We start from the raw sequence: 26,677 nt of genomic DNA on the forward strand, positions 1-26,677 counted from the left end.
GTGGTTTTTTGTTTTTGTTTTGTTTTGTTTTTAATTTATTTTTACTAGTTTTACAGGCAGAACAGCTAATTAAAATTACTTGTAAAATTGAAAAAGTATGCCCCACTATAGCAGTGTAGCTTTATATTTTAAACCCTTTAAATTAACACATTCAACCTGCAGGATTTCCCATCACCAAGTTGAAATATTGTTTCAGGAAAATAAATGCCTTCTCTGGGAAATAATATCTACTAGTCCATCTCCTCCTGTAACTTACTATGCCAGTCCACTTGTGTAATTCTTAGGAATGTAAAATAGTTATTTTAGCAACTGTGAACAATTTTTATAAGGAAATTTGTATTAAAAACAGACTGTTAACAGGATAATGTGAAGTGTCAGATTTTTCTGAAAATTCTTTAGGTCTTGGACACAGAAATCAAATGTAGTGAAATCTAAGAATTTTAGATTAGCCTTATAAAGATACTCTGTTTTATGTGGTTGGAAATATTGAAATGAATGTCAGTTGCTATATTTTAATCACAAACAAGATGATACAAGGGACACTCAGTTTTAGGTGAAAATAACATGATAAATTATATTTTATGATTAGCTTGGTAGCATCAGTGGGGGTTTTTTAATGCAGATGTAATTTGAATCTTAGACTTCAATTTCATAATTTTCCTAATTACTTTTTAAAACATATTTATTGAACATTTATTTAAATGTTATTCTGGATGTGGTAGTTCATATTTACATTCATGTACCAGAGAAGAATAAGTTACTTCAGGAAGTTGTTGCAGCAGAATGCGCTTAGGGGGTGACTTCTGTACTTAAGAGGTAAATGTGTTGTCTTTTTAATCTCTAACATTGAAACGGAATGGCTCTAATTTAGGAGTGATTCAGTTTCTTCTGCATGATCATGATCTCCAGCCGTTGGGAAAAGCCTGTTGGGTGTGAACAGGTTAGGATACAATCAGTGGTAAGGATTAATTCAAGATAGCCTGAAACTGAGTATTTAAGAGTGCACTCAAAGATTTCAGAACTAACAATTCAACGAGATGCTTTAAAGCTTTGATACTTAGAAAACTGCAGAAGTCAGTCTGCTGAAAGTCTCATGCACCAAAGATTGTTTCCTGAAAATGTTGTTCTAGGGCATGTGAACCTAGGGTTCTTTGACTTTTATGGATACTCATACAATATACACATATTATAAAGAGCTTCTAGGTTCAGTTCTGTCCTGTTTGTATGTTCTGAGACGCAGTTGCTTCCAAAGGGTATTTTGAGTCAGTGGGGAATTAAAGAAGACTGAGACTGAGGAGTTCCTCTCAAAAAAATGATCGGATTGGAGATAGTGCTGATATTTCAACGTGGAAATACATATAAAACATACTTTTTGTGGAGTCTGTTCGTATTTATACAGCTCTGCATCAGCTATGCCAGGAACCAAGTTTCTAACGTTAGGAGGGTATTTGTTGTATAATGCCCTTTTTGACTTGGTTGTTTGGCACAGATTTGCACAGACAAATGCGATGTTGGCCTTTTATGCCATTGTTGTATATGTAAATTTTGAAGAAACAGCTAATCCATTAATGTCTTCAGATCTGATTTTCTTCAGACCTTTAGAACACTCATCCATTAAAAATCTCTCGGAGATTGATGAATGCTTTGAGAATCAGATTAGTAATCCCCCACACCTACCTCTTCTTGCCCTCGCGAAGATGAGAGAGGACCTCTTGCGCAGAAGGAATGCTAAGTGAACTAGCCTGCAGTGTGTCACAGAAATTAAATTATTAATAAAGGAAGTGATGAAGAATAATAGGTCTGTTGTGCAGACTCGTTTTCTTCAGCGGTAAAAGGCAAAAGTTACAGCACCCATCAGCTTGCTTTCGTCGTCCGTGAAAGAATTCTGAATGACTTCAGGTTGCTCAAAGGAATCTCGATTGATTGTAAAATAGGAGGGGGTGAGAATGGTGTACTTCAGCTCTGAGGGCCTGAGGCTAAACAACAGGTTTTCAGTATGACTCCCATCTGTCGTCTTGTGTCGAGGAAGCCAAACTAAACTGTGTTTATAGTTGGGCTTTAACTGACTTTGGATATGGCATTGACCTGTGGATATTTTCATAATTTAGTTAATAGATTTATATAAAGGCATTGTTTGCTCTCTGCTGGCTGCTTTCAAAGAGCATTTAATCATGTACGGTAGTTTTAAAAAATATTAGTGTTATTGCCTTTCTATTCCTGAAAAATAATTATACAGAAGCATGGAGCCCAGTTACAATAATGGTCTAGAATAAGCGTTTTTTTTTACCGACTGAACACTGTGACTTTATTCCATCTCCAATTATATATTCCTCTTTTTGTATTTGCAGTACGGCGCGTTCTCTCTTTTCTTTGAGCAACAGTTACTTGATTCTTTCTTTTACTTTTCAGAAAACTGAAAATGCCCATCCATTTCACAGATGCGGTTAGCGGTCAGCAAAGTATTGATTTTAAGATGTAGTATTTATGAACTGAAAGCACCTAGAGATACCGAATCTCTAATTTTTGTGAAATGTTGTGATTTTTTTTTTTTTTGCCAAATTTCACTTTGGAAATGTCCTTTCACATGGGGATGATAGTAGAAATATCAACACCTGATGTATTCATTGGAGTGCATTTCTAAAAGTGGTGTTCATGAAGTGATCTTGCACAACTGAAGATAAAATCCAGCAAGAACAGGATTGCTCAGTATTAAATTACCAGTGTAAAATATAATCTACAAGGCTTACTAGTAAGTAAGCGACTTACTGTTTTTATTAATGTCAGATTTTTGGCGTAGACAATATCAAGTGCATCCTTATTTAGCAAACTAAAAGATAGTGTTTTTTTTCATTTAACTTATAATTTTACCCCATCGATATTAATAACTGTCAAAAGTGATTAGTCTGTTATTGTTTTGAACACATATATTAGAGTCTGTCTTTCCTATTCTAACTGCGTTGCAGCCCAAGTGGAAATTAGAGAAGAGAAATTAGAGAAGAGCAGATGGCATGGTTGTATAAACAGTAGTGTAAGTTTATAACCATGTGCTTTAGATGTAAAACAACTTCTCTACAAATGGATGATGATTTAATAATAAGATGAAAGCTCAAAATTCAGTTTTATCAGACTTCTCTTTTAAGAAGATATCTTCCTCCAGAAACACTGGTTGAAAGAATTAAATGCCACTGATCCTCCGAGTGTTTAAGTGGGGAGGGGACATCAACTTAAAACTGATTAATTTGCATCTTCAGTTTCTGGAGATCTGGATTGGAGCCTTCATTTAAATCCGAAGTAAAAAAGCACAAACATTTTTTACTGTACTGAAACAAGGTGCTGAATGAAGAAGCCCAGGTGTGACCCACTACTGAACTCATTTCAGTAGAAACGCAAAAGCAGAAAGGTCTTAAAACAGCAAATGTACAACCTACCAAATAAAACTGTGTCCAGACTGCTCTATTCTGGTAACTTAAACTGCTCGAGCAATGCTAATTGCAAGTGTTGTCTGTAAGGTGTACTCGACTTCATCATCACTCATCTCTTTTCTCTTTATTTTTCTGATTTAGGAAAAAAAATGCCCTCTTTGTTTTTTTTAACACAATACATGAATGATGTTAAAAAAGGTCCGCACTTTAACAAAGAGTCGTTGTTTCAAACCAGAGATCTTTTTGTTGTGTAGTTATCTTAGTTATAATCCTAGCTAAGAAGTTCTGATTTGGAAGAGCTTTTGGAGAGCTCCTCTGACTAAAGCGAGCTATGTTGCCAGTTGTGAAACTGTCCTTATCCACAGCGCGCTTCACTAAATAAATCTGAAGTCTGGTTAACCTTTCTTTGGTTTTTCCCTCTCTCTCATTTGAAACATCAAAGCTGTATAGGTAACTCGCATATTGTGGTAGAAATGCAGCTCAGCAGTTTACATCGGGAGGTACATCTTCGTGTTTTCATATAAACGTTTGCTTTCTGAACTGTGGCTTTTAGAGATGTGAAGTACCCAGCTGCTCCCATGTTTTTAGAAGTCTTTTGTGTCGTAGTTGTTCTCTGAATACATGAACACGTCTGTTTTAGCAGAAATGGTTTCTGGAGGAAAGAATCCACCAGACGTGAGTTATAGCACGACCTGTGAAACTTATAAACAAACCATTTTACTGTGTGAGTTTCTAAGAATTTGGATAGAGGCTGGTTTTCTGAAAGGTTTTGGTAGATGAAAACAATGTAAATATAATGAAAATTAATGTTTTTGCTGTGTTCTCCTGAGGCAGTGTGTGCTTTTTCTTTAACCTGGAGGAAACCTGTGTTTAAAAATATAGGGAACTTTTCTTGTGCATTGTCCTCTTCCCCCCCCCCCCCCCCTTCCTTTTTTCTTTTTTTCTTTTTTTCTTTTTTTCTTTTTCTTCTCCCCCCCCCCCCCCCCCCCCCCCGCATGGATTACACATCTTTCGCATTTAATGGAATAAGAAACAAACATTTATCACTACGAAGTGTTTAAAGTAAATGTCAACAATTGATAGATGTGTTTTTCTCTTTTAAAAGTCCAGTTAATTTTGACATGAATATATTCTTACTGTAAGTTTTGGCATACAGCATATTCTCAGTTTAAACAAAGTTGTGCTTTTTTTTAGTCTTGAACTTTCTAATTAGACTTAAAAACAATGAGCAATTGATTAATGAAGAATATTTTAAAAACATCATTACTTGGGCCTGGTGTCTGTGTACATGTTATTTTTGTAATGAACTGTTGTAGATCTTCAGGAACTGTTACAAAAAGCTTGTTTGTCCATTTATGTTCGAGGATTTAGTTGCTACGTGTGTTAAATGGTTTATAATGCAGTGACTTTTATCCATCTGTTCAGCTGTGATTGGAATGGAGTTGATACTTCTCAGGTGTATTGAAGCTGTGCAGAATTGCATGACTTAAATGTGATGGGCACCCTCCAGCTTTGCAGAGTTGCCTGTATTATGCAAAGCAAAGACAGCACAGGAAGAGGTTTCATTAATTTCACTGATAACGGTTTGGGAGTGGGAGAGCCATTACGTTTTCTACACTAAACATGCCAAATTTTTTTTTAATGGTTACGTGGGAGTTTGTGTGCTAAGTGATCTGATGGCACTATTCTGTTTTCCTCTTCAGATTTCAACTGTTGTACTTGTTATGCTTTCAGGGTGGTAACAGAAGGAAAAGTTTAGACTGTTAAGTTATTTTGAGGAGACTATTTTCCTGTGCTTTCCAGAATTCTTGTATGTTTATAAAGGTCTGTAGACTCTGAATTGGATTTCACCAACCTAAAATGCTACAGCTGATATTTAGTGTCCTTCTTGCACAGAACTGATTTTGCGAATCAGTTCTTTAGGCCTTCGTATCTCTGAAGATACCGGTACGAGTTGATTTTGTGGTAGTAAGGCCTCATGTATAGTCTCTGTTCATGAAAACTTTCATCCTAACACTGTTCCATTCTTTTGGATTTTGCCTTCCACTGCAAAAAGTAATCCTGTGAAGAACATTAGATCCACACTAGTTTTAAATTACAGAAGTTTTAAACCTATAATATTAAATACCTATATTGTTTTCTGACTTTAATGAATTCTCTAGTACTGGTATGTGGCTGTAATCCTGTCAAGGGTTGGTTTTCAATTGCCTAAGCTATAACCTGGCAACCGTACGCACTTTCATGCTCACCACTAATCTGTTGAAAAATATTCTGACATTCTGAAATATATTTGTCTAAACTTTTTAGCTGAAGAGTTTTAGCATTAGATGAAGAAAAGCAAGTTGCAGTAACTATGAACAAATAAGTTTTGGTAAGAATGGTGAGTAGATTTTCAAATGATCAACACTTAAAAGGAGCCTTTTATGTTCTTAATAGATAACATCTGAGATGAAAATAACACTCTCTTGTCTAGGTTCCAGTTACCTCCCATCTTATGAACTGTAAGGACTCCTCTCTGGTCTTATATTCAGAAAGCTGTCACAAGTATGATTTTCCACACTCATCGTTTGAACCCCATCATCTTCTCCTTGTATCCCTTTCCCTACTGCATGGCACCCTCGTTACGAAGGAAGACCTTGTCCTTTGCCACCTCCCAGTCACTGTTTCGAGTTGCTCTGACTTCCCCAGCCATAGATGACAGGTTTCCTTGCTGGTAATGTTTTCACGGAGACTTTTACGCTTTCTTCTACTTCCTTGGGAGGAGATCCTCGTAACTATATATACATCACTGTCCATAGTACTCGCTCATAAAATTGCCTTTTCTCATGGTGTTTACATAAAACTTAGCCATAGTTAAGATACCTTTCTTTTAAGATACTTTAAGATACTCTTTCTTTCGGTGATGCCTGCCATCTCAGTGTGTGTTGTCACCTGCCTGCCTCTCTGTAATCTACCTGGTGTCTCCTGCCTTGTTCTTGGATTGTAAAATTGCTGGGTAAGGATGGTGTATTTGTTCTGTACTTACACAGTACCTTCCGCAACACTTGATTCTGATTTAAGACTGTTACACTCTTGGATTTATAGGAAACAGTCAGAACGTGTGGCTGTTGCTTACTTGGGATTTCTCTTTTGTTGGGTAAACTGCTTGGCATTCGTGTAGAAAAGATCACCCTTAGCTCATAAAGAACTCTTTCTGGTAGGTCTTGTTGAGCTTGCACTAAATAGCAGTTTCAGAATTTTACATTGTTACGTACTCTTTTACCAAGAAACGTGTGCAAACAGCAGAAAGCAAAGAATAGATAATATCCAAATAGATTTACTAATTTTTTTGATAAATTAGTTTTGCTGTAATCAGGCAGTTTTGGGTTTCCTCTGAAGGTGTTGAATTTTATTTTGAAAAACCTTACAAGAACTTGCTCTTCAAAATTTCATATTAGAATATTGGTAAAAACAGAATTTGCCTTTTTTTGTGCAGCTTATGTACAGAAAAAACGTTAACTTAAGCAGCTGCTTTGATTTAGCTCAACAAAGCTCAAATGTTGAATACTTGCTGTTCAACTAAAGAATAAGCTATCTAAAGGCATTGTGATTATTCTATACTTGCACACCTCTCTAGGAGATCGGAGAGCATTATTTTGCTTAATACTAGATATTGCTTTCAAGATACAAGGGACTTCAGGATGCGAGGAATATTATAATCATACTGTTCTTACACATATTCAGGATATGGTAACATTTAAAATATTTAATCTCTGACTTGCTGTACAAACAAGAGGAGCATCTGTTCCTAAAACATTAATGCACACGATGTTATCCTTTTTAAATCTTTCACAATAGAGTTATTGTCCTATTTTTAATATGGAAGGAAAAAAAAAGCAGGACCTCTCATCTTTGTGGTATAAGAATGTCCCGTTCAGCATTACTGTGCTGCTTTAAAAGCAGATATTTTTAAAAATGTCTATGCTAAAGCCAAGACTTTGAAATTACTAAGAAAGAAACACTGTCCTTAGTATCTCCCAAGTTTGTGAAATGCTCTTGAACAGAGCTCCATGAAAGCTGGTTTTAAGTGATATAAATAAAATGGCAAGATCCGTTGATTTAAAATTTGGTTCAGTGAACTTTACACTTGATGTGCTGACATATGATGCTTGGCACCATATATGATAGTTTTGCATCATATCTGCTTTCTCTGCATTCCTTTTCCTGCGTTTTAAGACTATCAAAAGTACAGAATTAGAAATGTACACATGCGTATTTTTTGAGAAGGGAAACCTGGTCTATGTAGTGTGGTAATTAAAGGATGAATAATGTTTTTCCAAAGAAAATTTCGTCACATACTGTCTCTTCACCTTTGCATCTGAAACAGCCATTTTACAATAGTAATATTAAAGAGTGCTCAGAATTTGCTTTCCAAATGTGAATCCAGGCAGCTATTTGTCGGCGGCCCAGACGTATCTGTCCACGGGATTTTCCAGTCCGCTGTAGGATCAAATCTCGCCTGTTATACGATCATTTGCAGCACTTTGCTTTTCCTGCCAAGCTCTTTATGACCAGATACAGTCAGCGAGAATGAACTTTTAAATACCAATCTTCTTGTACCTTAAAACAATATTATATGTAGCTGATGTGAAGACACTGATGAGACTTCAAGAGCTTCAGTGACTTGTTAAAGCCAAAGAAAACTATAGAAATTGAACTGCTTTGGTTTTTTTTTTTGTTTTTTTTTTTTTTTTTTTTTTTTATTGTTATTGGGAGCAAACAAATGAACAATGGTTTCTTCCAGGTATCTGTCAGGGTGGCGGTTGGAATTAACAGTCTGGTCCACTGTGTGAAGTTAAATATAACAAAGAGATGATAAACAAGGAAGTGGGCAAAATCTAAATTAGAAATCTGATTTTCTGACATGAAACACATTTTCTAAGGGTTTAAAAAAGCCCTCTCTGTCCACAGATTTTAATTTTCTCAATTTTATCTGGATTTTTTTTTTAGCTGATAGTTTTAAATTACAGATGATTGCATAGTCCTCATTTTCTACTTCTGTTGAACAAATTCCCTGGCCTTCCATGAGTCATAACATAAGTGAATCTTCTCTTTCTCGCATGGATTTAACTATATACTAAAACTGAGGCCTTATTTTTACCGAACAAGGAATCTCACTGCTGTTAGGCTGAGACTTCTGTCCACACCGTAGTATTTGCCGAGAGAAGTATGCTTTGGTACTGCATGCCCATATATGTTCTGTCCTGGTGCGTTGTCTGTCGGACAACTGAGGAAACCATGAGTTCAGGATATATTTTCAGAATCTCTGGTGTAGCGTGCCGGTCCTCCAACCTCTGGGGCTTGGAAGTTAACTGGAACTGCGTCTCTGTTAGCCAAATCCGTTGTGCCATACAGAAGATTATACTTGGAGCATGAGATTCTTCTGTCTCTCTCTCTTTTATATTTATGTGGAAATCAAACCTTTTTTCCCCATGAGAGGAGTCAAGCAAAAAACTCCCGTTCTGCGTCCAGGGTTTCTGATGTTGGTGGATGTGTGTGTTGTACGGTTCATTTTGCCAGAACTCCCAGCGTCTTAACTGCTTTTTGCGGTGGGAGGAGGGTTTGGCGAACATAGCTTTAAAGCTAGTTCTTTAACCTCTCTTTTAGCACAAGCTTTAAATCACATCGCTAGATTTGTAGGTTAATATATAGCCCGATTGTCACTCTGTTCCTTACATTTAATGACAGTTAATAAGGCAGTGCTCTGTAGTCTGTCGCTTAATCACCCTGTGAACTCTTGCAGGGGCAAAGGACTCGGGCTAATTGACAGAATTTTATTTAAAAAGATGATGGTGAATCTTCTATACATCAGCCAAAACAGTATTTAATTTCTCTAGAAATGGGAGTTTATTTTTTTAGGTTAGGATTTTTCCTTTTTTTTTTTCTTCTTTTTTTAAGGTTAATTCATCTTTCTGCCTTTGCTACCAGTCGTTTTTCTCTGCTGCAAATGCCAGATTTGCACCCAGCCTTGTGAGTAAAATAAACACAACTACTCAGAATAGTGGAACATGTTAATTCGGGCGTTTATGTGGGCAGGTGTCTCCTTTTGTTTTTCCTGTTTTTAAAGGAGTGATTGACAGCACCTAGGGAGAGAGCCGAGCCTAGTTTTGCATCGAGTCTTACCGCTAATGCTCACATGTCGAACTAGGGGAGCGTATCCCGATGGAAAGACGTGAGTAACAGTTAAGTGTCTGTCATCTCCCCGGGCGGGAAGACACATACACACGTCGAGAGCGAGTCTGAAAGCCACGGTGACTCTTGTCTGGTTTTTGTTCTCTTGACATAGGTTTTCTTGACACTAACCTTAAAGCTCGCTCGTCCTGTTTCCATAGAAATGCTTGTTTGCGCAGCAGCCCCAGCCGCCTCTCGTCTTCTTGCACGTGCCTGCCGAAACAGAGGAACGGTCAGCTGCTTTGCGAGATAAAAGAAATGGACTTCGTACAGTAAAAAAGATTTGAAAACAGTGTTGAAAAGTGAACTAGTTCTGGATTCAGTAGAATGGAGATAAAGGCAAATTTTCTGATCTTCAAAAGAGCATTGAAGAGGAGCTAGAAATTAGTCTGTCTGTCATTGAAATGAGCTTCTAAGGACAGTGAGGACATCAGATAAAAATGTCAGGACTTTTAACACGGGAAGTAGAAAGGATCAAGAGCCACTTCTCTCATGATACAATATTTGGTGTAAAGAAATGCAAGGAAGTGCCTTTCCTCATAGCACTCAAAATGCATTCAAAACGCAGCAAAATTAACAGCAGAAGAATACTTCAGGGTGAAACAAAAATGGTGTGTGATTAACTGAGTTACAGATGAGTGTGTGCGTTTATGCTTCCTGCTGAACATGAGCCAGCAGTGTGCCCAGGTGGCCAGGAAGGCCAACAGCATCCTGGCTTGTATCAGGAACAGTGTGGCCAGCAGGAGCAGGGAGGTGATGGTGCCCCTGCGCTGGGCACTGGTGAGGCCGCCCCTCGAATGCTGTGCTCAGCGCTGGGCCCCGCACCCCAAGGCGGCCATGGAGGGGCTGGAGCGTGGCCAGAGCAGGGCAGCGAGGCTGGGGCAGGGGCTGGAGCACAAGGCTGGGGAGGAGCGGCTGGGGGAGCTGGGGGGGCTCAGCCTGGAGAAGAGGAGGCTGAGGGGAGCCCTCCTCGCTCTCTGCAACGGCCTGAAAGGAGGCTGGAGCCGGGGGGGTCGGTCTCTGCTCCCCAGGAACAAGCGATGGGACGAGAGGGAACGGCCTCAAGCTGCGCCAGGGCAGGGTTGGGTTGGGCATTGGGAAAAACTCCTTCCCCCAAAGGGCTGTCAGGGCCTGGCCCAGGCTGCCCAGGGCAGGGGCTGAGTCCCCATCCCTGGGGGGATTTAAAAGCCGGGGAGATGTGGTGCTGAGGGACATGGTTTAGTGGTGGCCTTGGCAGTGCTGGGTTAACGGTGGTGCTTGATGATCTTAAAGGTCTCTTCCAAGTTAAACGATTTTATGATTCTATGATTATTTTTAAGAAAAGTGTGTTCTTTGACTATTCTTCCTCCCCAAAGCTTCACTCATTATTTGTGTTTTGGTAGTCTTTAAGGAATAGAAGAAGCTGTGTATGGTTGTACAGTGCCTAGTGGAGTCCTGTCTCGGTATCTGGCTATTACAATCTATGTACTAAATAACCTGACTCATCTAGATTCTATCTAGGTGTCACGTATAATGCCTGATAATACACGTAAAGAACCATTTGAGTAAGCATAAAAGGATGCTTGAGTGCTAGGAGCTTCAAATGATGTAGCTTTAATCAATAGTGTTTATATACTTAATTGTTCAGAGAGAACTTCCATCAAACTCCCCGTCTTTTTTTCTCTTCCCTTATGCAGTCTGTCTGCTCCCGTACCACACCGCTTGTTCAGAGCTTGTTCAGTACCTCCCTCCTAACTGGCACTGTACTTCCCCTCTTCACCATTTTTGTGTGTGCCAATCTCATCGTATTTGCTCTCTGCAAAATGCTAGGTGTGTTGGCAGGCTGGTAGGAAATATTTTTATATACGATAAGGAATAGTTTAGCTTTTGTGCCCTTAAGTAGCTGCAGTGAGACAGTAGAGTCATGGTTAACTTCAGTCAGTCAAGTTCCACTTAATGCAAAATGGTTATAAAGCAAATTCCCTTTCTGTTGAAGCTTTTAAAGCAGGAGGAAAATGGAAAAGATAACTTAATGTGGGGCTTTTGTTGATAGGTCAGAAAAACAAGATAGTGTCTTTTTTCCAGGCTGTTAGCAATAAAAGAGCAGTTGCACGTGGTAAAAACAGTATGTTCTAAACTCTGTGCCAGTAAAAAAAAAAAAGAGATGATTTTGCAAATTGAAAAAAATCTTTGGTTCATGTAGGTTGATAGTGTTTGTTAAAAAAGATTGCAGGTGAAAAGCGTTCTTTAAGTAGTAGTAACTCTTATATCGAATAGTAAATCTGTGAACTGGTAAGGAAGTAAGATTTTGATAGGATGTAGAATCATTTTCTCAGGCTTCCTAGAATTTCTTTAAAAAACTTAGACATTTATCCAAAGAGGTTTTTGCTTTGCCAGCTCTGCCCAAATTTTTTATAAAACAGTCAATTTATCTTCAGGAGCAGACCGTTGTTTTCCCTGATAATGTTAACGAGACTTGTGGTGAGGCCAGACACCGTGGCACTCAAAGCAAGCCATAATTAATCTGAACCACCTTATTTTTCAGATGGCACCTGGTGCTGTGAGCAGAAAACAGCTAGCGTGCCCTATTACATAGTGCAGGATAAAAAGTAAGGTTCAGATAAAATATATATTAGAAAAACCTGCGAGCGTGTCTATATATATATATATATATTCAGAGCAGAGCATTAAGTTCTGATTTCAACAGAAGAAAGTTTGAGGGACTAGCTGCTACATACATCAGCAATAAATATTTTTCCTCACAAATGATTATAGTTGATAATCTGATGTTTATAATGATATATCAGTATTGCTTAATCTAACATTTGCTTCATACTGTCATTATTCATTGCAATAAACTTGCATCTGACATGTGGTATGACTCAACCAAAAGGTCATGCTGGAAAAGTGCTTTTTAGTGTTTGAGTTGCTTTTATGTTGTATTTTATTGCGTACTTTTGGCACGTAGTCTAGTAAAATACAGGCTGCTTAACCTATGCCAGTACTTGGAAATAAAGATACTGCTTGCTCAGGGTCCTGTTCGATGTGCAAAGGGTATGCTCATCCCTCTGAACTCTGTCACCCTATTTTGTGACAAGAAGGCTTAGGGAAACCAGGAATTTGTGACTTTGTATATACCATGAAACTCAACTCTAAAGGCATTTAGTGAAAGAGGAACCATGTAATTGAATGACTTGTTCGCATTTTTACCATGCTGAAGGTGTGTGAAACAACAATGAAATGCTACGAAGCTCTCGTATGGAAGGGCTGAGCGACTCCTGTCAGGAAGCTTTGTTTTACTCCACAAAGTTGAGCAAACATAGAAATCAAATCCAAATGGTCTGCGTCAGTGAACATTGAAATAGTACTGGAATGTTGTTCTATCCAGTTTCTATTAGCATTGTCAAGATTTGTACTGGAAATTTTGTTTTTATCTGGAATAGAGCCTCATCTGAGGTCCTGTGTTGCATCCTCCACTTCAGCAGGGACTGGTCATCCTTAGGAGCTCTGTTCTAGTTCCTGGTTAGTCTTGAATCCACTAACTTTTGGCATTGTCTGCAAAGATTAATTTCAAGTGAGGGCTTAGTATTCCTCTTAAAATGAATAGGGTTTTTCCTGCCAAACTGAGAGGCTGGGAGAGGAATCAAAAGGCTTCTTTATGTATAAAATGTGTGTGTGTATACACAAGAGAAGTTAGGTATAGTTCTGCTGCTAATGACCTTCCACTTCACTAGAAGGGAAGATGCGTTTGGCAGATGATTAGCGATTAATTCATTATCTTTATGCTGGGCCCGTTCCTTGGTAAACTGCGTGATTAGGAAATAACGTAGACTACTGGCCAGTAAATTTAAAGAAAGACCAACATTTTGATTGGGATCTCTGGCTACATTTTGAATGATTGTCGTTGCTTGAAATACCCTTTTAAAGTGATTAAATAAGTTACTGCTTGCTATTGATTATAATTTCTTCAATTTATAATCTTTATATCAATTTATAATCTTAGACTCATTTTAATCTGATGCTTTTGGGGAAAAATGTGGTTCAAAGCTGTTAGCTTCTTGAAATTAGATGTACTTTAAGAATATTATGCGGTTGCAGTAATCTTCATTTTTAGGGGGTGACTAACTTGATGAATAACACTGTGAATATAGCGTGCTCTTTCAGCTGTTGGCCTCTAGTTTGAGACACTTCAAAAAGCTATCTGAGAGCGAGTTAGACATCTGGACTAATGGCACCAGTTCCTCGTGTAGGCCAGAACATTAATGGCAATAACTTTTGGTCACCATTGGTGTGGATTTGAGAATAGCTTTTTATCTGTAGCAAAGTTTGTAAGCCTGTTGGTTTTGCTAAATTTTAAAGAAGTTTATGGAGACTACGAAGAAAACTGGAAGAGCTCAGGATAACTTGAAAGTTGGCTGTACTTGACCCTGACTGTTTCATTCTGTGCCACAATTTGAATTTCCACAATCTCTGTTTTTAGAGGATTACCCCAATGGGACATGGCTCGGAGATGAAAATAATCCTGAGATGCGGGTCCGTTGCCCCATCACCCCTGCTGACATGCTGCACATCAGCACGAACTGCCGCACAGCCGAGAAGATGGCGCTGACGTTGCTTGATTATCTCTTCCATCGGGAAATTCAGGCCATCTCCAACCTTTCGGGCCAGGGGAAGCATGGGAAGAAGCAACTTGATCCTCTCATGATTTACGGAATTCGCTGTGAGTATAATACTGAAACGTTTGAATTTATACTGTGTAGATAAGGCAGAAACTGTCTGCTACTTGCAGTTAAACTATGTTTTGTAGGAATGGGGTATGTACGGTTGTTGCCAGACAGATGTTTTGTTAGCTTTTGTTTATGAAGGAATCCTAATGGGCTGGTTTAATTTAGTTTGTTGTGGGTGTTCACCAGAAATTCCTCAATCTTGAAATCTGAATTCAGATTTCTTTGCAACTACCAGCTGTGAGCGCACCAAGTGTAGTAAGTATCAGAGAAATACTATGTTCTCAGATAGTGGAACAAGTAATAAAACAAATTACACAGATTTAGATATTGTTCCAAATGTTCAAAACAGTACGATCTTGAATCTTAGTTTTTTACTTCCCATTTATGTATATTATTTCAAAAGAGTTGCTGACATTGAGATGGAAGAAATTTGCAGTCTCCACTGAAGGAGAGATTAAGTGTCATAAAGTCTGTGGATTCATAACAGGAATGCATATGATGCTAACGTACTTCTGTCTGCTCTGGTGTGCATGAGGCTGTTGGTTATTAAAGCTATTAGGCAGTAACGAACAGTAATATCTGTATATTACTTATACTGAAGATGCAATTTTTGTCAGTTTAAAAGGAATCAATTGTGTTCTGCGTAGCCACTAGTTTTAAGTGAAAAGAAGAATCTGGACATATGTGTCTTGTTCATATAGAGCAAGGACATACAGAATATAGTATGCATAGCCACTAGTTTTGAGCGAAAAAGAATCTGGACATATGCACCTTGCTCTGATACACTGACTTCTAGTAGAGGGTTGCTTGGTGAATGCACTGAGGAGAGCGAAGTCTGTTCCGTGTTCTGTGGTGCAAATATTTTCCAGAAAAGGAGGTAGGTGAAGGCCTCTCAAACAGCCAAGCATCGGACCCAAGTGTTACAGCTCTTGTGTGATACCTTTGCTATGCAGGTAAAGAGGGAACATTTAAATGTTAGTGTGGAATTAAGAGAGAGTAAAAATGACCAGCTTTACTAATTGAACTAGATTTTAATATGCCAGTAGACATCACTGTTAAAAGATTCTGTATAGTTGCATCTTATGTAGGTCACCAATGGATTAGTAGAGTGGGAATAATTTGTTATACCAGAGTGTTTTGTATGCAATTGCCAATTTGAAATGCCAATTAAGGCTTAAGAACATAGCCAGAGAGAGCTTATTTTGAATGGTGGTTGAAGAATTTGATGTTTTGTTTTTATGCTTCTGTTAGGGCAATGTGTTTGATAGTTACATGGTAGGAAATGTGAAGAATATTTGATGATGAGACTGCTGTGCTTTCTTTACACTGAAGTGAGCTGTGGAAATACAGTCCTATCAACCTGCTTTTGTTTCTAGTAATGTGCTGGCAAAACTAACCCATGCAGTTTGCTGCATTAGGCCAGTTTTTGTCTTATTACATACCTCCAAAACCTTTTTCTCTATTGATCTCATCGATGTAAATGACCTTGTTCCATTGTGTTTTTAAAACTTAGATTTTTGTTGACAATAGTTTTTAGAAACACGAAGAAAGGAACCTTGCTCCATTGTTAAAGCAAGTCACTAGCAGCTCTCTTCCCCATCGCTTAAATCTGTGAGCACAAACCAAACGAGTGAGTTTATAACTATTTGTGTAGGAAGAACAGGTTTTTGAAAATGTGAGCGTGGGGAAGGAACGTGCTCATGTGACTGAATGCTCAGGCTAGGGCTTATGTCATTTATATGAAGCATTCTGACCATGAAGAAATCGGATTATAGAAGTGATCCCTGCAGTTGGAAAAGGTCTGCAATGGCAGAAATGTAACAGCAGTGGATCAGAAGCAGCAGCACTCTGAATGATGGGCACAGAAACCAGTGGCTGTGTCTCTGTCATCAGCACGGTTCGGAAGGTTTGGGGTCCAGGTGTCTGAAACATAACTTTATTTCTTCTTCATGTAGACTAGTGTGTTGCTTTCTTTTGGGAACCAGTCCGTTACAAGCTAGGGATTGTGCGTGCCTTCTGGAAAAAATACACCGTGGGTGAACCTGACCAGAGTTTGCTTTTTTGGGTACCTGAACGGTAATGGTTATTGAGATTTTTCTATCAGCAATGACAAAGAATCCTGTGGCAACAAATGATGAAAATGCACGTAAACTCGATGAAGCAGCAAATTTAATAGTAACAACATTGGTCCAGAAATGATGATTTAATGTAATAACCTACTATGTCATCGCTGCAAATAATTGAGTTGAAATGAAATGTGATTTCAGTAGCCTGTTTATGAATTTGCTGTGATGTGAGCGAGCATATGGATGACTCCTAACTGTTGAGGATGGGATTCTGGCCGTGTTCAGTTCCGTGGCAGAACTCCTGTTTGAGTTCAGCTGTGCCACAATTTCATCCCTAGTATCTGTCAGAGAGGCACTGGGCAGAGCCCTGCCATGCCGTATCCGCTTTGCTTTACCGGTCCATAGACAATCTCTTTGTTTGTTTGTTTTTAATTGGTGAAGCATTGTTCCATAAAATCTACCAAAAACTGAGTGCCGTGCTAGCGTGGGAACTACGTTAGGTTGTTGTCCTAACAATGCGGTTTGCTTCTGCTCCGAGCAGTACTACTTTGATGCATTATTTTAAACTTAAATGAAAAATCTCATGTCATCAGCCTCGCATTTGCCAATCATAGCTACAAAAGCTCAAGCCAATATAAAGGATTTTATTTTTCCTTTTGTTTCAAGTGTCCCAAAGTTTGTCAGTGGAAAGATATTCCTTCCTTTGTTTTTCTAGAGGAAAAAGAAAACACCAACCAAATCTGTATTTAATAGAGAAAATATTTTGTATAATATGCAGAAACTATAGAACATGAAGAGATGTATGTTTATTAAAAATTCTTGATATACTGCATAAGGTTTACCGCAAGAGAGATGAAAGTTTATCTTTGGAAGTATAAATTTTCGCTTGTGGTATAAATTTGCTTGTGGGGTGGCAGTGGTACTGAAGAGAGTTTTTGGGCAAGAAACCAAAGTGACTTAAACACACTGTGTGTCATTAAGTAGCTCATTGCTTCAGCCCTACTAAAAATGTAGATAGATATTTTCTGGTGAAATCTGATATAAGAACATCCACAGCTGTAATTTTCTTTAAGTAACAAAATACAGGTCTCTCTTGAGATTTTACAGCAATCTCCACAAATGAGTTTGAAAAAACAGATTTCCAAATTCAGAATTTTGCATTTATAAGAAACTTTATAGCACAAAGGATGATTTTGCATGTCATCTTGGAAAAAATTGAGAGGGCATTTCTGAAGTTCATAAAAGAAAAGCTATCAATAGTTCTTATTCTTTAAAGTAATCTGAGTAATTACCTGAAAACAAAATAACGTTAATTATTTCCTGCGTGTGTAACTTTGTTAGTGTGTCATCTCTGTGAAAGCCTCTTGCGCACGTGTTTTGCAGACTCTTGCCAGTCATTTTTTAACATATTTGTCAGTTTTGGCCAATTACGACAAGAGGCTAGAAGATCAGTACCTACAAATTAAATGCAGAACGAGTGGTTGGGTGAAGGCAGGAGATACAAATTCACTAATTGCGTCAAGGGGAACCTGTGCCCTTAGTTCAGTTGTATTATTGGACGCCAGAAATCCTCTTTCGGCTCCATACGGTCGTCTGTTGCTCAGGGACCTGTTTATGCACATTGAAATAACTCTCACATGGGGACACGATTGTTGTTTAAAAATAAAACCAACCACACGATCAAAAAAACCTGGTACCCTCAGAGGGGAGGGCACCGTGGTGAAAGATGTATAAGTAGTGGTGTAGCCAGCCTAGTACTATTCTGTTGAATTTTCCCACCTGCTTTGAAGACTCCTTTGTAGAGTGAATTTTTGCCCATTTCCGTTCATGAGTTAACATTTATTCCATCCAGAATACACCCCTGTCATTTAAATAACATAGGAAAAGAGTGTTATCTGAAAATACCTTATGATAAAGACTGATTTTTAACTATATGGTAAATGATGTGTATTCTGTTTCAAATGGCACATAACTTTACTTTTTAAGATGCCATTAAAAATGTAGAATAGAAAGAAATTGGTAGTCAAAGCTTGATGTTTCTATTGTGTCATAATATCGCTTCCAGTAAAGACGGGACCACCTTTCTACTCTGCTAGTTGAAAGAGATGCTAACGCACTTCGATAGCAGAATGAAACATAGCTACGTCCCCTTCAGAGGGCTGTTCAACTAGAATTAAGCACGATACTAAAACTCATTGACACAAATGCTGCTTGAGAAGCAGACCACCCGCGTTTGTTTAATAGGAACCACATTTGACTCCTGCTTGATTGTGTAATGTATGTCAGTTAGATCAGCGTATGTATAGATGCATTCGTGCACGTAACGCAAACACAATGCAGGTTGGGCCAGTTTAAGCAACTTGTAACTCGTCACGTCAGCTCTGCGGATCGCAGTAAGTCCCTACTGTTTCAGCTTCGCCTCTGCTTTTAATGAAGATTTTGATCTTAATAGCAATGCAGGATAAACAACAAATATACCACACTTCTGTCTTTCCTAAGCAGTATCATGCTTTTAAATACTGGAGGAGGGGTAGGAAGTTGCTTCTCATAGACAAACTGGTAGCTCTAGTGTTTCTCGCCAGTGGATCTGTTTTATGAGATACTGCAGACTGTTGCTATTATATAGAATGATTTATATAAATAAACATTACAGTTACTGAAAGTGTACGCTATAAATAGAGAATGTATTTAGTATTTTCTGTTTTTTCATTTTTCCACTTTAAAAAAGCCTCTTTTATTGCTGTATTTTTACAAACTATACCCATTTTTCCCTTTATCTCCTTTTTTTCCTTCCTAATCTTTGTATACTTCTTTGCACTCTCTCTCTGGCTTCCTCTCATTTCCTGTTTATAAGTCTGGGCTTCATGTGTCTCATTTCTGAGTATCGTACTAGGCACTAACTGTCAGAGTGTATGGTGTATATACAATGGTTTAAAGCAGTGTTACACCTAGGTGCAACAGAGATCACTACAAGTCTTGGTTATCAGCAATTGTAGACGTGCATCTAGACCTTGGATTCCATCAGGAGACTGTTGGAGAACTTCAGGAAAAACGAAAGCTTTTTCAGATGGGCATTTTGTCCTCTCTCTTTAATATTTCATCAGGACTAGAAGTTGGATGAATTTCTGTGACTTGGATTGTTGCGGCTACATTGCTAATTCTCGTTTCAATCCACCCCCCTTGACAGACCAGCTAACTCGAGAATCAGTCTGGATACTCCGGAGGTTTGGGGGGAAGAGGAATGGGTTAGTGGCAGTGCTCAAGCTAGTAATTTGTTGAGGATCTCTGATGTTTTCTGTTTGACCCATGCTTCTGTTTCTTCATTATATAGGACCTTGACTAATCTTCCAAGCTATAGTAGTCTGAAAAGAAGTTGTGTGGTTTGTATCCGCATGGCTGAGCTAATCTTGCGGTCCCTGGAAATACTTTATGCCAACATTTTCTTCTCCTAGTAATAAATACCGTGGACTGCAGCTCTCTGGAAATAAAAATCTGCTTCAGCCTGTTCCTTTGAGGACTGCGGTGTTATCAGATGCTGTAGTGCATTTCTTCTCAGCTGCCAGATCGTGGCTTAGAGGTAGGACAAACTTCATTTTACGGTTTGAAGGGTTGAGCATAAGCAGACAAGAATTTGCCCAGTTCTGCAGCATCACGCCTGTGGCAGATGGGGGAGGTGAAGCAGGTTCTCCGGAGCTGTGTGCTATTCAAAAACTCTACTCCGAGTCTCACCAAGTGGACCACCTCCATCTGACAATTTCAGAAAAGCTGCGTTGTGGCTCATTCTGAAGCCCGTGAGAGAGGTGACTGCTGTTGGGAGCAGAACTTGGGAAGAGAGGAAGGAGAGTTGCAGAGGTGTTGAACTATCTCATATCCAAGAAGAGAGTGAGAAGCCAAGTCTGAGAGTTCAGCACATCTTTAAAGGGAAAGAAGTGAACGAAAGCATTTCTGTTGTGCTTTTCGCATATCCAAAAAGCATTAACTTTTTTTTTTTTGTACAGCACCCTCGGGAAAGGCCTTGTGATGCAGCAGCGCTGCATTTTTCAAACATGTCTTCCTCAGAGCTGCAAAAGTCTGGCTTCAGTTCCAAATAGCTGCTGCTTTGTGAATCAATTAAATGCTGCCACATGGAGGGAAGTGATAACCTCTTTTGAGGCTAGGCAAGAAGATAATATGAGAACCCATTGAGTTTATCTCAGCGCCGCAGTTCTCATAAATGGCATCAATGCTGGCACTTGCTTACTGACTTTATGTAAGCACTGTAATTTAATGCTGGCTGTTGTTTTCTTCTATCCTGGGCACTTATGTTTATTTCAATTACTTTCCTGGCCAGTTACTGTTTAATAAACTGAAATAAAGGCAGCAATTTTGGGAAATAAAATAAATGGTTGGCAGTGTGTTTTCTGTCTCCTTCTCACACTTCTCTTGTTGGTCTTGCATTATACAAGCGATGAACTTAATTTTTCATTCTTGAACGTAAGCAGCTGCTTAGCCTGTCAGTCGCAACGGCGATTGCATGTAACTTGATTGTGCGTGATGTGCTGTCAAGCATTTGTGAGTTCGTAGGCTCTACAGAAAGAAGAAAACTAATGCATTAGGTCACTTGGACCATCTCTTTCCAGCCGATGCACGGTTGTTCCATCCTGTCAATACTTTTCCGCTTTGGCCAGACGTATTTAAAGTACGTGCTGAAGTGCGCTGGTCCTCGCTTCTTGAGAGGCAGCTAAAAACATTCAGATATGTCTGTGAGCATAAAAGGAGGTTTCTGAGTGACTTTAAATGTTGCTTCAGGAGCGTATAACGAAAAAAGGGGCGAGCTGTGTAATTTGTAAGAAAGATGTGCTCATTGGGAAAGTTACTGCTACAGATACGATAACTTAGTTGAATGAGTGCTGTGTTTTTCTAATGAAAATCAAGGGAGTCTGGCGTGGATTTCAGAAGTCATTGCATATTCATGTATTAACAAGCCCCAAACCCTGACGTCAGCAAGAAGTATTTATAATCCGTGTGTTGAGTGCGATATCTGAGGATCATCTTTATCGATACTGAAGATCCACCTGAGCTATGAAGTTGCAAGTGAAACAGAGGACTCTCTGTATCACGGTTGTACTAATCACTGTTTTCTTTGGGCTGATTCCTCCGTACGTGGAACTTCTCCAGGGTTATGACTGTCTGCCTGGTAGTTACTACAGCGTGCAGCGGTGGTGTCCCTTTAGGGCCTAATTCAGAAGGATGCGGAGCGTGCTTTACTCTTGCCATCTGCAGAGGAGGCTGGTAGTTATGCAGCATCACTCAGGCTCAGTCCCTGCATAAATGAAATATCCTAATGACCTTTCAATGGACTCCAGACAAGAAATATTTTCTTTACTATTGAAGGCATATAAATGACAAAACTGAACTTTTATGGTGTGGTTTTAGAAGACAGGAAGAGTCTAAGAAAGTATTTGATCCCTGACATTTTGAGAGGACGAGCAGCTCAGCCACCAAAGGCAGACTGATCAACGCAAAAATAATGTATGTTCATCTGGAAAACGCATTGCTGCATGCGAGGAGAGCTGTGATTTCACAAAATCCCGTAAACGGAATTCCAGAAAGTTGCATAGCTTTTCCTTTCCTGGCTTTGAACTTTCTTTTCTCTATTTCACAAGGGTTAAAAAGCAAAGCGAGGAGATGCCTCAAGCTGACTGCAAGTAAAATGTAAATAAATTCCCGCAGCGTTCAGGTTTCTGTCGTGCCAGTCCTTTCCAAACCCACAAGCTCCTTCGGAAGGGGAGAAATTTTCGTTGTTGATTCATAAGTGAGTTTTTCTTGGCGGCACGTGTGGCGGCGTTTGCCATCCAGATGGGCTCCCGAGGCACCGCGGTGAGGCCTTATGTAACGGGCTGTCTCGGGCAGGGGGGGTTAAAGCCACAACCCTCCTTTTTCCATCGGTTCTGTCAGACGGCGTTGTGCTGCCCTGTAAAAGACAAACAGCTGTTTCATCAGCTTCTCCGTGAAACTGTGGCTATCAAAAATGACCTGATGTCTGGTTACTGGCAGCGGCTCCTTAAAACCAGAAGCATTTATTTCGATCGAGCTTTATTGCTTCAATTTAGGTGATTCCATTTGTTTTGAGCATCAGACTTTGATTTCAAACAGTAAGTTGATCCTTTGGCAATAAACACATCATATACTTAGGTATGTTCCGTTCCAAAACAGAATGACGTCTGATAAACCTTGTGGGATTGTTTCTCCCAGTGAGTAAAAGAAATAGCAAGATCTTTGCTTGCTGACTGGGATCATAAATGAATGCTCTGACATTTTGAATGTGCAAAGCTAAAAGGTAAATTTAACTGAAGACTGAAAAGCACGGTATCCCGTAAGTGCATTTTTATTATGCAAAAAGAAGGTAATGGTTATCGTGAGTGCATTAGGTATTTTATTTGGAAGGAGATCGTTAGTGGCCGGGTAGGTCAAACAAGCGTTGGAGTCTTTAGGTCCTAATCTTCATGAAAAGCCATTTCAGATGAAAATGCTTGTGCAGTCTGTATGGAATGCTGCCACTGCAATTTTCAGCTGCACAGCTATTGCTATATGAAGTATGCAATTTTGCTTTCATACTGAGACCCAAATGTTGCATGAATATATATATCTTGGGAGGAAATGAAGCATGGATCTTTTTTCAAGGTATCTTGTTTTATTTGCTGTGTCTTTTTGGATTTTTGCAACATGTTTTTTAGAGCAAGCAATGTGTTTTCTCTTAAAAATGGGGGAAAAAATAGAAGGAAATGTATGTCATTTGTCCAGTATCATAGTCGTGGAGTACCTCTCAGGTAATTTGTGAACTGAGGCAAGTCTGTAGTAGATGACATGGAGACTGTTCTATTTTCAGATGATAAAACTTCTGATTTGATCTAGAATTATTTTCTTGTGGGGTTGATTGATTCATTTAATGAGTTAGACACTTCATGGGTTTGATGATGATACTCTGGTTATTAAGCAGTTACATTTATGCAGCTGTTGATATTCTGTCATCATCAGGGAAAAGCGATCCCAAGGCCCCTACAGGAACGCCTTACGGCTGCTGCTGTGACACGCCGTGGGGAACTGACTTCAGTCAAAGCGTGCAACCAGGAACATCAAAAATACTCCATTCCTGCAGTAATTAATTCGCTCGCTTCCATTTCACAGCGTATCTCTGCTTCTGCTGTTCTGCTGACCTTTTGTAGCACTTGGCGCCTGCTGCAAGGGAGTCGGGGATTGAGCAAACGTACGCATGCACGGATAAAAATGCTGGCGTTTCTTGCCAGAACGGTAAATTTGACGCTCCACTAGATGGCATTATTTGCATGCTTATGGCTGGCTCTTGGAAGAGTCAAAATCAAACAGGTTCTGCTCTTGGTATAATAGATAAAAATAGACTGGCTGGTTTTCCAGAAAGGTGGTAAGGTGTGTCTGAATGTTGGAGCTCTTCTGTTTTGGAAGAGGATACGTTGGTAGAATTTGGAGATTCTAGATGCTAAATATTTTTATTTTTGTTTTTGAAACTTCTGGTAGAGTCCTGTAGACCTGCATGGGTCCTCTAAATTTGTAGAACATGGGCATTTAAAATAATTTTTAGTTTCAAGTTTTCTCTGGTTCTGTGATTTGTTTGAAAAGGAAATATTCAGGCAAATATTCTAAATAAGTATTAATAGTAATGAAAGATTCTGAAAAATGAACTCTTAATAAAATAAAATTAGATGTTAAATATTCTGGTAACTCAAAGCTATTTATTTCTTTGAGGACCAGTACATGTCCAGAATGAAATCTGAGCCAGATCTGCACACAAGAAGGCGCTTGCTTTTCTCGTGTAACATGTGATTTCAAAATGCTTCAAATCTTTTAAAATGCAAGACATTCTATCAGTGTTTTAGAGAGAGCAAGAACAGAGAAAGAGAAACCTTATGCCTTTGGGGTTGCACTGCTTTCTCATAACTTAACAACAAAACAAAACACCCTCCCCCCCAAACAACAACCAACCAAACAACCAACCTCTCTGGATGTTGGAGGCCACGTATGTTCCCCTAAGCAGAAAGACTTCTGGCAGCGAGTTGTAAAAGGTGACTGGCCTCTTGCAGTAGGCCTGTGGTCTGGTATGCTTGAGATGAACGCCAGCGCTAAATGTGGGTGCAGCCAGCGGTCTGCATCCACCAAACCGTCGGATCTGCGGCTTCGGATTGACGGAGAAAGTTGTACCGATTGAAGCAGTGAATAATTCACTTTAATCTGTTATTGAGACGCAAGCCTGTATGTGCAAACACTTTTTATGCTGTTTGGTAGGTATTTAAAACAAGTTCATTTCTGAAGTATTTCCTCAACGTGACAGAGTAATCCGGCATCATTGAGGAAAACTTTCTTGCCTGTTCTTCCAAGTGGTTTAGCGTCTATTTGCATACAATTGTAATCAGCAGATTGTCTAAACAGTGTAATTAGCATTTCATAAATAGTTGCTGATTGTAGCTTAGCACTTTTGGCTTTCTTTGATGCTGGTACATCAAAATGCACCTTTTTGATCCCAGAATTATTCCTACCAGACAGGTACTTAATTTGACCTTGGCTTTGTTTTAGGAGCTGAGATGAGGAAAGAGTGTTTTAAACTGTTGTTTTTTCTTGAACTAGCTAAAACATGCTACTTTCCTATGTATTAGGAAAGAGATTTTCATTCTAAAAGGGAAGCAACGAGTGATAGGATGTTAGCACAACCCATCCCGTTCTTGAACTCGGGGAAGTGTATGGCAGTCGGAGTTTGGGGCGGATGGTGAGACCTGCGTTACTGGGATTGGGGGTGTAGGCATGGGCCGCTGATAGGCTGATGTCAGTTCAGTCTGCAGAAATTCATGTCCACAGCCTCACTTCTATTCCAGTTATCTTGTAAAAGGTATGAAAATACAATGTTTAGAGTTTGGTTCCTTAACGTGCTGACATGTGTATTTATATAACACCCACATCACGATGGCATCTGGAAGCCAGGAGAATTATGCAATACGAGCAATACGCTCCTGGAAAAAACATTTTTGGTGTCCCTAAAGTTAGTCCTTATTCCCTAAATTGTCTAATCACATGCTCGCGCTTAAGACCACTGACTTCACTGACGTTTTTCACATCTGGAGTGTTTCCTCGAACGTGCCTGGCTTTTTCAGTTGTGTTCTTAGTGGTATTTATGAATTTTCTCACTCTCTTGTCATGACATTGAATTTTCTTACTGTAGGTAAGCAATTTCTAGGTATTTGTTGTAAAGCAGCTGTTGTAAAATTAGCAATTATGTCAAGTTTTGTCATGAAGTTACCTGAGACTCCTCGTGAGCTCTAGTATAGAGTTGAGTTCCTATTGTCCAAGTGGACAGGGATTTGATTAACACGGAATTTTGAGGTTTATATATTACTATAACTTAGTTGAAGAGTACAATAAAATAATCCATTTTCTATGGAATCTTATTTGCAGAAATTCTCTTTAACCATGTCTCCTGTACCTAGGAAAACAGGGCATTTCTTTCCCTTAAAGCTGACAATTGAAAATTTCCTGAAAAAGTTCAGATTTTGTGAACACTGAATGATTTTAATATTTGACTGTTTAAAATATTCTGGTTACTGACACGGGTTTAGTAAATCCTTCTTTAGGTATGTGTGGTAGAATAGGATTTCAGTTGTCTTTGAGGCTGTTCGTAAGCACCCTCTGAATATAGCTTGCGCTATGAAGTGTGCACGCTCCAGTGGTCTGTAGCTTTCTAGCTGTTTGAAAGGCATGAAAGTAATAGTTAAACAGAGGAACTGTAGAAATAAAATGGAAAACAGAGTAATTGCTTGGTAGCTGAGTTCTCCCTCCCTCCTCCCTCTCTCCGTGTTTTTAACAGCTCCCCCCATCTCTTTTTGGATGTCGTTTAGCCTGTGGATGAGAACAATATTACGGAAAGTGAATATCTGGTGACATGATTGATGCTCACAAGCATGCGAGGCTGGAGAAGCTGCCAAGCTTCTGCCACCCCACCGGCTGTAACGGGGCGAGCTTCCCTTCAATGAGGCCGATGCTGCCCTCCCCTCCTGCATCCCTTTGCCCAACCCCAAACGCTTCTCAGTTTTGGAGAGGGAAACTTGCCGCCCGGTTGTGGAGATCATACCCCCCCCCCAGCTGTCAAACGAGTAAACAATTACTCTTTTTAAAATTGTTTCAATATGGTCAATGCATGACCATAATTGCGTTTGAAGAATTGAAGCCTGAAGGCGCAAGAAGTAACTTCAGAGGTGCTTCATTTTTTCCT

The 26,677-nt window shown here is 39.2% G+C and overlaps 1 protein-coding gene across 6 annotated transcripts in view; it reads left to right on the forward strand.

The window, feature by feature from the left end:
• The window catches only part of BANP (BTG3 associated nuclear protein), a 154,413-nt gene that overhangs the window by 37,865 nt on the left and 89,871 nt on the right, over positions 1 to 26,677 (forward strand). For all 6 annotated transcript variants that reach the window (XM_082320301.1, XM_082320305.1, XM_082320303.1 and 3 more), the window contains exon 7: positions 14,092 to 14,331. In XM_082320301.1, coding sequence (XP_082176427.1) covers positions 14,092 to 14,331 — 240 coding nt within the window. The remainder of the gene's footprint in view (positions 1 to 14,091; positions 14,332 to 26,677) is intronic.

The sequence above is a fragment of the Platalea leucorodia genome, assembly GCF_965183815.1.
Source record: "Platalea leucorodia genome assembly, chromosome: 8".
Lineage (NCBI taxonomy): Eukaryota > Metazoa > Chordata > Aves > Pelecaniformes > Threskiornithidae > Platalea > Platalea leucorodia.